We start from the raw sequence: 13752 nt of genomic DNA, 5'->3' as shown, positions 1-13752 counted from the left end.
AGATAACAATAGGAGATCATTCCCATAGACTGTCTCCTTACAGCACAACATCAGGAAATACAAAGACTACTCAATGTTCAGTATCATTCCTCAGAACAGGGAATGTAAGAAAAGATTGAAACACCATATATGCATCAAGCACACTCCAGTACAGGATCCACCTGTAAAGCCAAACCAGCTTACCCGGACACTGTCATTGACTTCTAGTTCACTAAAATTACAGCCTAGCATCCCCCATGGCCTGAGCACACCCTACTTTTACCAGCAGCGTATTGTTCTCTTGACTGCTCTTCCAAAAGACACAAACCAAACATTCACACATAGCACTGTGGTGAAAACTCCACCATAGCTTTTCACTGAAAAGAGACTAGTGTGTGTATGGCTTCCACGTGCAGCCACAATTTATTCTATTAATTTATTGTATTGTTCTTCAAAGCAGGGCAGAACACGCTACGAAGGGAGTCCATTGTTCTCTCCCAAAGATTCCCCTGTTGTCATGAGCTTGTCACAGCAAGCAACTTGCACACAAGAGTGTCATGGGAGGGAAGAGGCTACTGAGGCATAAACGGGTGTCTATAACCATTAACAGCTTTTCCTTAGTAAGGCCATAAGGGAATCCAGGCAACCTCAGCAACAGTGGTCCCCTAAGAACAGCCTTTCTCTTCAAGAGAACACCAAGCATTTGCACTGGAGGCATGGACATTCTTCTAAGACCAAGATCTCACCAAAAAACCTGACACAAGCATTAGGAAAGAATACTCTAAAAGACACCCTCATAAGCATCCAATTAGTAGTTTCTACAGAAACAACTACTACTTCTGTTGTTAATAATAACAACAATAACACAGGATTTCATTCCAGAGGTATTTACCCAGTGTTCTAGAGAGGGAAAATCAGATTCATGGAAGAAACACATGTAGCAGAGAAGAAATTGTAGAAACACCACTTTAAAACCTTCAACAAAATGATCGTAAAACTCAGGGGTAGTACCGCACCAAACCAAGGCACTCAGGCACTTATTCCCCTCTTCAAATAGTGCTCAGGGAAGTGTTTAGGATCATGAATATTGTTCAGAAATTCACTCCACTGCACTTCCTTCCCATCCCAGTGAAATGCTCTCTCCCAGGTCTCTCCCAGGCTAGGAGCTGAGAGAGGAGTTGGGAGAGTCTCCTCAGGCCCCCCATCAGGAGCAGGCAGGGATTTCTCTTTGCTTGTAAGTATACTGCCATTCAAAAACTCATCGAGCACCCTCCACCAGGAAACCACTGCGACATTACTACTACCAGAAGCACAAAGTATAGAGAGCTCTTACAGAGGGGCCAACCCTAGAGTTGTGTGGGGCCACTGGCACTCTGGGGAGGGTTATTCCCATATTGGCCCCATGGTAACAGAAGGTGCAGTTGGAGGTTCCAGCTGGAATGAGAAATACAGGGGTCCCATACGAAGAAAAAGGTCCTGAGTGGGCAGCAGGTGTGATGGGGAACAATAACGAGGGTCGTGTGTGAGGCAGGAATCTCTGTGAGGACAAAGGACGCACGTGAGGGCTCTGTGTGGGTGGGGGCTCCAGGCGGGATTGCGCACAGGGTGGGGTGAGGGCCAGGCCTCGGGCAGAGAGGGGCCGGGTTGGGAATCCAGCGGGTGGGGATGCCGGGGGCGGAGGGGACCTGGGTGTGGGGTTGCCGAATTAAGGGGACTCGGTCCCGGGGATGCGCGGCGGGGTCAGCACCGCGGACAGCGCCCGGCCCATCCCGGCCACCTGTGCGCGGCGCCGGCGAGACGGAGGCGCCGGGGAGGGAGGACGGCGAGGAAACGGGGCCAGCCCGGGCCGAGCGGCGCCCGGGCGGGGAGGCGAGGGCGGCGGGGACAAGGACGCGCGCTCCCCACCTGGGCTGTGGCTGGATCTCAGGCGCCTTCCACAGAGACACTGCAGCATATGCGAGCCTTTCTCCAGGAGAAGCCCGAGAATCCTCATGGATTTCACTTTGTGGCGCCCTCCCGCTGCTCGGAAAAGGGACCGGCCCCGGAGCGGCCGGCTCTCAGCGGCGGGGCGCCGGGCCCCCTCGCCGCACAACTTCCCGGCCCATCGCCGCGGCCCCGCCGCGCCCGGGGGAGGGAGGGGGACCCCGCCGTCACTTCTCGGGACTTGTCCGCCGGCGGAGGGCCGGCCGTGCCGGGAAGCGGGGCGGGCTGGCTGGAAGGACGTCAAGCCCTAGAAACACGCGCGGCCGGCTCCCAGCCCTGCCCCCTGCCGGCACAGCCCCCGCCGGGCCGGGCAGCGCCGCCGGGACCCCCCCGCCGCCGGGGCTCGGCCGCTCCGCTCCTCCGGCGGGGGCTCTGCCGCTTCCCCCCGCCACCGGGGACCCGGTCCCGCCGCGCTCGAGTTCTGTGAGTCCCGGCGGGGAGGGAGGGAGGACACGGCCCCGCCGCCGCCCCACCAGCGCCGGGCCGCCGTGCGGGGCCTGGCAGGGCCGTGCCCGCGGGTGCCCCAGCGGCAGAAGGCACCGTGAGCGGCGGCACCGAGCGCGGCCCCGCCGGGGCTCCCGGGGGCTGGAACCACGGGACCGGCAACGCGGCCGGGAAGAAGAGACACCTCTGGTCTTAAATCACCGGTGGGTGCGGATGCCCAGACGGGAGGGCTCCTTTATGAGCACGCTGTAAACGAGGGAGCCTCCGACTTTCCACCTACCCCAAGGCACCAGCCTCCTGCAAAGGGCGCTCCATTGAAACTCAAGGTACCTTCTTTTTTACCCATTTTTAAACTGTCACTGTTACAGCGCTGCAGAGTCAAGTCTCAGTATTGGCGCTGCACAGAAAAAGGTAGGGCACATACTTCACATGCAAGGATGGTAAGGGAAACTAACCAGAACTGTCTCCAATTCATGAAATTACACAAAACCCACAACACGAGGCTGGAAAGGACAGGAGTACAGAAAAACTCCTTCGACAAAACAGTACTGTCATATACAAAAGCCATTCAAAAGAACTCTTTCTGAGTAAACTCTAATAGTGCACCAAAAAGCAGCTCCCTCCGGGACAAGTAGGAACCCAGCACAAGGGTGAATTTTTAACTGCATTACCTTGTGCTCAAGCAGGGTTACCTACTCACACACCACCTTTCAAAGCTTTCTCTGCTTTTGCTTCTCCTAACACCTGGAAGAAGTGAGCAGGTGTCTCTGACCAGCTCATGAGATGGATATTTTTCCAGAGACTGCACTGTAGGATGTAACAAGCTTCTGGGCAGCACTTCAGCAGGATGAGAGTAGGGATACACACTTAGATGTTTACATCTAGATCAGCATACTCAGGCACATAAACCAGGCATAACAAAAGAAATACTGTTTAGGCATGAGAATTGTCATGGTTTGACCCTGGCCCAATGCCAGTGCCCCCATGAAAACCCATTCTTCCCTGGTGTCTGCTGTGAGATGTGATCAGAGACAGAGCAAAGCAGGCCTCCACTTGCAACAAAAGGAAAAAAAAACTTTATTATTACACAATTACAATAAAATTAACACACAGAGCAGAATGGAAAACCTTTTAAAACATTTCTCCTCCCCCCACTCAATTCTTACAGAATATTACAGAACCTTAGATCTTAATCCAGTCCGTCCCTTCAGATAATCAACTCAGTCCATCTCCACCCTTCAGATAATCACTTCTCATTTCATTAAGGAGAGAAGGAGCCCTCCTTGTGCCACCACAGGTAAATCCCCGTCACTCAGCAACTACACGTCGTGACTTCTTCCTTCCATGTTCAGTGCTCTCACCACTGCACATGGACCAGAGCTGCTCTTAGGGTTTTCCCTTTCAAGGACGCCTTGCCCAGTTCCAGAAGAGAACGACAGTCTCTCTCACCTCATTTTGGGACACCAGTCCCCCCCAATATTTCACCCCCTGGGGCCGAGGGGTCTCACCATCTCTTCATCACCTGTCGTCTCCGCACACATCACTCCTTTGGCGCAGCCTCCCCCTAAAATGCAGTCTCTGTATTACAGGAAAGGTTCTATCCATGGCTAATACAAGAAAAGTCCAGCCAAAAGCCACTCCATCATCTCCTCCACCTAGGATTCTCTCAACTTCTCCCAGTCTTTCTTCACTTGCACCCCTCTGCATCGCACTTGCGCATTCCTTCTTATCCGTCTCTCTCCTCTCTCTCAGCTCCCGGAGGATCAACATTTGCAAGGTTTCCACCTTCCGCAGAAGGGTTAAAATCACAGTCTCTGCTCAGCTTGAACTCCCACACCAGTTCCGCACTCTTCACTGGGCACGGTTCCCATTGCCTCGGCCCGGCCGGTGCTATCACGTCCAAGATAGCACTGGCACCTCTCTCTCACTCTCTCTCTCTTTAGGGGGGGGGGGGGGCTGCCCACTGCTTCTCTGAGTTCCTCCACCCCTCCGTCTCTGTGGGGAACTCACTCTTATCCAAGCCATCGCCTCCCGTCTCCGGCCCATGGCTCCGGCCTACCTCCCCCGGCCGCGTGGCCTTCCCCTCCCCCACCCAGCCCGAAGCTGGGCAGGGGAGGTCTGAACTCTTCCATCCACCGGAACCAAGAGAGCGTTCCCGTTGGGAGCTCTCGCTTTTAACCCCCTGTGTTCTCAGAGGCGGATCCATATCCTCAATGGTCAAACCAGGTGCCAATATCCACATCTGGGCACCTATTGGTTTGACCATTACCACCTCCCAAAAACTCATTTCCTCTCAAACCACGACAAGAATCTATCAAGCATGTGTGGCAAAACTAATATTTTTGAGAGCAGCTGGAGTCTTTCATGCCCTCAATAAATACTCCACAGTTTCAGTTTTATTCTTGAATAGAAAAGGGAAAAAAAAAAACCAAACAGTTAAAATGCTACATGTTTCATGAAATGGTAGCTCTTATTTTCTAGTCAACTCTGCTTCATATGTTGAAAAACAGCACTTATGTGGAAACAAAGCCAGTAGCATACAGTTCAGAACTGTTAGAAGGAAGATATTACTAACATCCTGGGATTCATGCTAAACTCAGTTTTTGTTGTCTGCTGTGACTTAGGCTGAAAAATCATGACTCCCTCTTAATTAATAAGCGATTTTAGACAGGACTTTGCACATGCACCAAGTAATAGCAAAAAGCTTAATGAAACTGCCCTTCCCCATGTCCCCAGTTCCCCAGGATCATTGCTCCATCACACTCCTCAGCAATCCCTGCTCCGCAGCCATCATGAAAGGCTACAGTGCCATGTCAGGGCACATACCAAACTGAGACTGCAGTGGTTACCTCTCCCCTTCTCCCAGAGTTGTCCTTCAGTCCTCTGCTACACCTGATCACCAGAGAACAAGTCTGCAGCCCTGCTGGAACAAGGCCAGAAGTAGTGTGCACAGTGAAGCCCTAAAACAGAACTGGTGGCTCTCCAGTACTTCGGTAATAGCATAAAAAAATAATAGTCCTCTTTCTGCAAATGCTTCAGCAGCATGTTTGAGATGAGAACAATTCTGGATCTGGGTGATCAAGGACAGTACAGTGAGATCCAAAGTCAAGGTGCCCTCCTTGCTTAGCAGCCAACATGGAGCTGTAAATGAGGGGCTCTCCTTTAGAGAGGCCAGGACTGAAGTGCAGCACTAGGTAAGAGGGAAGAGCTGCACTTAGATGTTGTATGCATCAAGCTAGCATAGGAGTGGGCAGATTTATCACATGAACATACAAGGGCAAGTGCCTTGGACATGATACAGATGTTTGTTAGAATAAAAAGTGAAAATGCAACAGGTAGCTGAATTTTGAGACCTCTGTTCATTAAACTAAACACAGTTATTCCTGGAAAATCTACTCAAAATAACCCATACAAACCACTAATAAAATAATCCCCATTTCTTTGGGCAGTTTCCATCACCTTGCAGCAAGGCTGATAATCCAGCCTTTGTGGGGCACACTCTAAGGGGTCAGTTCCTGAGTCACATTAGAGGAAAAGAGGGCAGACTCAAACCAGTGAAAAGAATGAATATTACCTGACATTTCCAAAGAAGGGCCATAAGGACTGCAACCAGCACGTGCTCTTTCAGACTGAGTAGGTTTAAGTAAGTTTAGACAGCAAAATGGAAGCATAAAAATGGTAAAGGAAGAACTGTGATGCATATGACTCAAGTGTTTACATGCTACAAAATACCCAGTAATATCATGTATCCAATTAGGTAAATCTTAGCCCAGTAAACAAAGCTTAAAGAATTTGAAAAGATAAATGGAGTTGACATAAATTGAGACATTGCTAGATGTGTTAACTCATTTTAATCTGAAAATAAGGTAAACCAAAATAAAATTTACTTCAGTGCAGAGAGACAGCATGTACCCAAACAATACTTCAATGGGACACAGTGGTGCATAAATCTCACTATGGCTCCATTGATGACCTCACACTACTAAATAATAATGCTAATAACATCTCAAAAGTTACTCTGAAAATGCTAGAGATATTTACATTTTTTAGCCACTGGTAGAACACTGGTATTAGAAATGATAGTGTGCTTGAGTAAAAGCAGGGATTGCATTTGCTGGAACACAAAGAAAGCTGTGAAAGCCTCATTGAGGTCAGAAGACATTTACAGGGAACACAGTGTCATGTGTGTTTCTCCCTTATTAAATTAAAATGCCATTGGCCTTCTGAAGCACTGAACAGAAACAAGAATATGTTTAGGATTATGGAATTTAAATTAATACCTTCTGCTAAAAAGAGGAATGTACTGCACTGTGATCAGAGAAAAATAAGGTGATTTAGCCAACAAGGCTCTTTGCTAGGTATTAAAATAGCATAATGTGTATGAGTTCACCAGTTACAAAAGCCAAAAAAGAAAGAAAATCTACAAAAGCTCCAAGATGAGAGTAGCCAGGAAAGCTAATTTCCTTGTGTTCATACACAGGCAGTAATAATCTTTCAGGGTGCTGGGTCTCTGCCGTTCTGTTGTCACCCATACTGACTGGTAGTTCTTTGAACATTGTGATGGGTGCACAGACAAACAGCTTGTGCAGGTGTGTTATTTCTGGTTGGTTGGGTTGGGTTTTGTTGTGAGTCTCTGCCCTTGTTGTATTTTCTGGCCAAACACGGGCGGATATGATGAGAAAGGGCCCATTAACCTTAAAAGCTTTGTCCAAGCTGGTGCTGATGCAGAGCTTGCACCTTGTCCCTCTCTCTGTAAATTTACAAAACTCCTGGCTCTTGGTGCTCACTTCTCCAAGCTTACTCCATGGGTCGATATGTGATCAGTGACTGCATTCTTCAGTGGCGGCAGAGAACCACTCCGCAACACCTCTCCTTGCAGGAGCAAAATCTACCAAAACGGGCCAAGCCCTTTCCAGTGCAAACCACTGTCACCATTGTGCTCTCTGAGTTTTTGTGCTTACCCTTTTCCCCTTCTTGATGAAGCTGGCAAGGGACATACCAGCCACGCACAGCTCCTGCTACACCTAGCTCCACCGAAGCACAGCACAATCCCACCAGAGACAGTGGGAACTGCAGCACAAAGTTGAGAGGTTTGCTGAAGATCACACCATAAATTTGTGGACAAGTAGGGAATCATCTGTCAGTCCTCATTCTGGTGATTTAATGAGAGGGTTAGCCTCTTCCTGATTAGTATAAAACTGCACTAAGGCAAAGAGTCTTCTGAAAACTCTACCATGGATAAAGTATACCACACACTTCTGAGAGCAAATAGAAGGTGAGAAAAAAAAGACAGAGCCTGATTTTGTTCATCAGACAAGAAAGATTAATTTCTTAGTTGCTTTTCTGAACAAGAGTGAACAGAAACCACTGACTCCAGGTCCTGCTGGAGAGACTGACTTGGTAAAATCTCAGCCCCTTGTGAGCTCACCATAGCAGGTTCAGGAGCAAAAGAAAAAATGTCCCATAGCCTTGATCATTTAATAGGTTTATCCTCAGACACATAAAAAGCTTATAGTAATGAGCACTCAGGAGCTGAATTTCCTGACATTAAGAAGAAATCTAATATTACACGTAAAGAAGGCTTTGTGTATCAAGTGTCTCCAGTCTGAATTAGGGAGAAGTGGTTGTTCTGAATATTTTTCAGTACAGTGACACTTCCTCAGAACCTGAACTTCTAGGGCATCTCCAAACATTTTGGCAGTATGATGAGCAGTACAGAATAGATACTCTGGAAAAAGAGGCAGCCAGACACTGTTCCTTCCACCCACTTCCACTGCCCAGCAGATGCCCTCATCTACAGGACATCTCAAAATGTGTTTAAGAACCCTTGATGGATTTCTCCCCAACTACTTTTTATACTCATTTTTGGAAACCAGTAATATCATTGGCCTGCTAACCATCTTTTGGCAAGGAGTTCCACAGGTTAATCATGTAGCAGGAAAAAGCTTTTATTGGTTTAAAACTCCTTCTCGATAGCTCCATTTAATAATTTAATGCTCACCTTAACTTATAAGGTGAGCATTATAAGATTATATTGTGAAATAGTAATTTTATGTTCTCCATAACAGTCATGGTTTTATACATCTCTGTCATATTTCCTTCCTCAATTGTTTCATTTCTGAAGGCACCTGAAAATGCCTAATCTGTTCCATCATTCCCTGGGCAGCAGCTACTCTTCACGCTCCACTGACCTTGTCATTGTTTCCTGTGCCTTTCTAGTTCTATCACATCTGAGACAGGATAACTGGAGCTGCACACAGTACTCAAGGTGCGAGTGCTCCAGGGATTTCTAGCACAGCAGGATGATAGCTCCTATTTGCTTTCTGTACCTTTTCCAATAATTTCTACTTGCATCTGCTGAGCTAGCACTTCTAGAGAGATTCCCTTTCTCTGTGGTCTTTTTCCAGTGAGGAAATGGACCCCAGTAGCACCCCTTACCCTTACCACAATAGATAATAATATTTATATATACACCCCCGCATATATTTGGGTTTCATCAATGGCTGCATTACCCTGCACTCCTCCCCAGTTTATACTGCTGTTAGTTCAGCAGATACTCCATATCAGATGCTCCTTCTGCAGCTCTTTTATGTCCTCTTCTGTTTCTCTTACTTCAAAGATTTTGTCTCTTCTTCATCCCCTCACTCTTCAAGATCATTTAAGAGCATCATGTCCAAGACTGCACAGCTCAGTCCCTCTTCACTGGCAATTTCCCCACTGATGAGACCTGCCCTTTTCTCTTTAGGGGAAACACTCAGTGAGGAGGCATCTTAGAAATCCAGACTTGTGTCTCACCTTTACAGCTGCTCAGGGAACATTAAGGAATTTGGGGGGATGTTCCTCCCCCAAGAGGCATGCAGCCCCTTACCCAGATGACCAGTCCCCCACAGGATGGCTGCTGTGATTTTTTGCAGATGTAGTTCATGGCAAACCTCCAGATGTTGCCACATTTGTCCTTTGAACCTGAGAGCTGCAGAAGCACCTTCTAGGTGCACCTCTTTGTTGGGTTCAAGTCCTCTGCCAGCTGTGGTTGCTGTTCCACATCTGCAGCCCTTCCAAGGGAAAACACGCTGGAAGGCAGAAGATCTCCCCCGCCTGCCGATCCCTTCAGGCTCAGAGGTTATGAGAGAGGAAAGCAGATTAAAGGGCTGTAATGCAGCCAGCACAGGGAAGATCTGACCCACAGGGCTCCAGTAATTGAGGTTATTAATCCACAGTAGGTAATAATGGCTTTGCCTGAGGCATGACCCAAGTACTGAGGGCAGCAGATCACAGTTGAGCCAGGGTTTGGAAGTGGGCAGCAAGCCATCCTGCTGGCCAGCAGAGCTCCTGGCTCTGCCCACCCACTGCCCCTTGGCTCCTCTGCTTCCAGCAGGCAGCCACCAAGGTAAAGCCAGAGCTGGAATAGGTGTAGCTTCCAAATTCAGGATGTGCTCTTGGCTTTCCCCCCAGTTCCCTGCGTGAAACATGAACACCTGGCAGGCTGGTTTCCTCATCTAGGAGTGCAACCAATCCATCCACCTCACAAGGAAAAGTTGTCAGGCTTAATAAAGGGGATTTTCTGAGGGTAAAAGTACAATAGACCAACCATGCAAAAAGCCATCTCCCCTTCCCCTCCAGCAAACTCACTCCTAATGTTCCAGAGGGCATCTGAGGTTGGGAGCAGCATCTGTGGAAGCACGAGCCTCCCCATCTGCCTACTTCCAGTGACACTTATAGAGCCTTTTACTGTTGTCTAGACCTGAAGTGTATTTATTCTGGCATGCTAATACAACACATGTGGCACAGCCTCATCAAGACAAGCAAGTACTTGCCTAACTGCCTGCCTTGGGAATGATGGTACAAGAAACGCTTTCTGCTCCAATTCACAGCTGCTCCAATGACAGAAAAGCCACTATCAGGACAACACAGATCAGACCCTCACTCATTAACTGGCCACCATGGCTGAAGAGTGCACAGAGACACATCCGAAACAGATTTCTCTGGAAAGACCACCGTTCTGGAACATGCAATTTCCAGTGCATGCAGAGTAGCACAGCTAAGGTTCTTTATCAGACCTATACACAGACTTGTCCCTGCTGGTTCTGAAAAGGAGGAAAATTACAAAAGCCAGGTATTAAATAATAATATTACAGCACAGTTATAAAGGGTCTGTGTAGGTAAAGGAAAATTAATGTTTCAAGAGATTTGAAGATGGGATTTACAAGACCTTTATAAGAGCCACCCTTGAAATGCTGGGTTGTTAGGACAGGACTTCCTACTGGGTACATTTTTTTCCAGATGAACTTCAGACTTCTTGTCTGGAAAATTTCCTTTTCTGAGACTCATATCATGTAGTCCTCGCCAGAATGCAAGAGAGCTAAGAAAAAAAAAATCTGTCTCTTTCTATGAGTACACTATTACTGTGGGGAAGTTGTAAAAAAAAAAATGTTATTTTCCTTAAAATTACATTTTTCTAAAGTATCTCAACTTTGCTGAAGTATTTTAGCAATATCATGAAAATAAAATTGCAAGGAAAGGCTTTGACCTCATCAAAATAAAACATTTCTGTAAGATTCTCAATCACAGACGACTGAGGAAATACCAGGAGTATTTGGCTGACAGCATTGTGAACAGAGAAGAACTTGACTTGTTCCCCATTAGCCCACGAGTCCCCCACTGCTCTACAGCCCCCTGCACATGGATATCCACGTACCACACACCAGCTTCATGGGATAGAGAAGATTTTATGCTGTTCATAGTTTCAAGACAAATGGTGAAGACAGTTGAAGACAAACGGTGAAGGCATGACCAGGCTCAGACCCTGACAGCTACAAGGCAGAACCACTTTCTCTACCCTTTGCTGTAAGAGAAAACCCAAACCTGAGTAACACATTTTAGGTTCTTTTTTGCGTTTGACTCATGGTCCAGCATTTTTAAAGGTTTCTATTGTTAGCTTTTCTCTGCCGCCATTAGAACCAGGAAATCTAAATATTCCAAGTTACCATTCTTACATAATGGCTCAGGGATTTAAGAAAGGCCCCAAATCTTCTAAAAGTTAGCAACACCAGTTTGCAATAACCACACCAGTGACAGGTAACATGGCTGGCTCCCAGGGACAGGAATCATTGCTGACATGTGACATACTCAGTAATGGCCTTACCCTGCTTTTGCTGAAAACCCAGCAGTGCCAGCCCAAAGGCAGCTCAGAGTGATTATCAACCCCTGGAGAACTCTGCTCCCCTATAAGAACAAAAATCCTGCTTTCTTCAGCAGCTGAAGATATTTCACTTAAGATGGAATAAAGATTCTAGCAAATCCCATTCTGAAACATGCATAATCTGGCAAATCAGGGGGGAATAAGAAGTGTCCAAGTCAAAGATGAAGCGCTATTTATGTGATTATTGCTGTGGAGCACAGCAAGAAAGAGGAAATCACAAAAGATAGATGACCAATGGGTGGAATTTCAAAAGAGGAGTAAAATACAGGAGGAAAATGCTTCTGTGTGTGAGCAGATAAATCAGCCAGGCATTTCTTTATCAGGCATTACCAGAGGCCTTGAAGTTCAAGCACTGCAATGATTGTCTACTTCCCACAGGCAAAGTTTAAAACCTGGACCACACCAAACACATGGCACATGAGATGGACCTGGCACAGCACAAAATGCAGCTCAGCACAAGCTAAAGCTGTAACTGCAACCACAGAATGGACTGAGGAAGGGTTAGAGGAGACAGGGGTGGGTGCAGAGGATTTTCCAACAATGTTAGAGAGATAGGGCTGGATTCTGACCTGCTAGATCTGATACTGCGCCAGGAGGTCTGAATTTAGCCCATACATTTCAGGCACTGATTTTTTTTTTTTTTTTTCTAACAGGCACTTCAGGGATGCAAAGCTGAAATCATAAAGCTGAGCTGCTGCTCTGTCAGCATGTGCTCAGCTATTTATGAGTCACTAAAACACACCTTTTCTAATTCTCACCTTAGCTTGTGAATGGCATGTGGCCAGGATGCCTTTTCCAGCTACTTGAGGAAAGTCACCACAGTGTGCTGTGTGCCAGGCTGTTGGCAGAGCCACTGCACCGGCTCTGCTACAGGACATGTTTGACCTCCAGCCAGACCTGCATTAGCCCTCTGCCTGTTTACACTGGGACAGTCACAGACATTATCTAAACAAGTGTTACCCAATGGCAGCAATAAATCTTGGGAATTTCCCTCAAATGAGAAAGCCTCTGCAGAATCAAAACCCACAACTGCAGGCTTGAGTTGTCCCAAGTCCCCAGTGCTGCCTTAGCCCCACACACCATTTCTGTCCCTGCACAAATGATCCTGCCAGGTACAGGGGGCTCACAAGTGAGTGGAACCACAGCCATCACTTTCCATTCCCAAAAAGCTGCATCCTGCAACTCAGCAGTGAAACAGTAGTTACAATGGGGAAAAATGTCCAATTAAAGCACAGCTGTTCTGAGCCAGTTCTCATGTGTCATGCATCCACATCCTCAGACCACTGACAAAATTATTTCCTTTCAGCTGGCATTTGCTTAAAGCCCCAACACAGTGGCAACCTCAACTATGCAGCATTCAGGCTGACATAAACCCTCCTTAGATGTTACATCCCAGCAGTGAGGATTCCATTTGCTCTGTCTAGGTATCTTGAAGGCCAGCCCCACATTCAAATCCCTACACTCAGAGGCTTGACTTATTTTTAATCCATCACTTTGGTTCCTTGACTGTTATCCTGATCCCAAAGGGGATTTTCCATCTCCCACTCCCCTTCTCAGCCAGCTGCTGTGCACAGATTTAGCAGGATGACTCAGAAACAGGGAATGACAGCTCAACATTTTCCTGCTATAGAGCAATCAGTGCCTGTCTCCAGAAGGTCCTTGGGTCAGGATTGGAGGTTCTGCACAAGGGAAAGGGAAGCAATGGCTTCTTCCTGAGGAAAAACAGACCCACTCTGTGGGACCTCCTGCTGCTTCCCTCTGTCACAGCCTCAACTTGTCCTTGCTGAAGTCTCACAGGAGCAGCTTGTTGTAAAACACAAGTTTAGATATTTGCTTTTCATGACAGCAGAGCCCCAGAGCTCCTGAGGTCAGCACCAGGCACTCTGTGAGCAGCACGCGACACTGGAAGCTGTGAGGAATGGGAAGGAAGGTTCCCAAGGTGTCTTTTCCTTTTCCCTGCTGAGTTACAGCAAGTGTCACTGCCACATAATCTATTTTTCATTCCCCAGTGCTCAGTGTCAAGCCATAATGAAGCCATAAGGAATCCAGCACCACTCAGCAGTGCACAAGAGCGCTCTGGCTCAGCTCTGCAGAGCTGCGTGGCATAGTGTGCAGCAGGAAGGAGGAGAGTCTGATACCAAGAATGC

At 47.5% G+C, this 13752-nt stretch overlaps 1 protein-coding gene across 2 annotated transcripts in view; it reads right to left on the bottom strand.

The window, feature by feature from the left end:
* Nucleotides 1-13752, bottom strand: part of FGF12 (fibroblast growth factor 12) — a 219791-nt gene that overhangs the window by 136106 nt on the left and 69933 nt on the right. The window contains exon 1 of one of the 2 annotated variants that reach the window (XM_038145296.1): nucleotides 1885-2209. The exons of the other annotated variant lie outside the window; for it this stretch is intronic. Within the exon in view, the coding sequence (XP_038001224.1) occupies nucleotides 1885-1972 (88 nt within the window). The 5' untranslated portion in view covers nucleotides 1973-2209. Of the gene's footprint in view, nucleotides 1-1884; nucleotides 2210-13752 lie in introns of those variants that run through there. 2 annotated transcript variants of the gene reach the window in all.

Source organism: Motacilla alba, chromosome 9, assembly GCF_015832195.1.
Source record: "Motacilla alba alba isolate MOTALB_02 chromosome 9, Motacilla_alba_V1.0_pri, whole genome shotgun sequence".
Lineage (NCBI taxonomy): Eukaryota > Metazoa > Chordata > Aves > Passeriformes > Motacillidae > Motacilla > Motacilla alba.
This window is presented reverse-complemented; position numbering and strand designations above follow the sequence as displayed.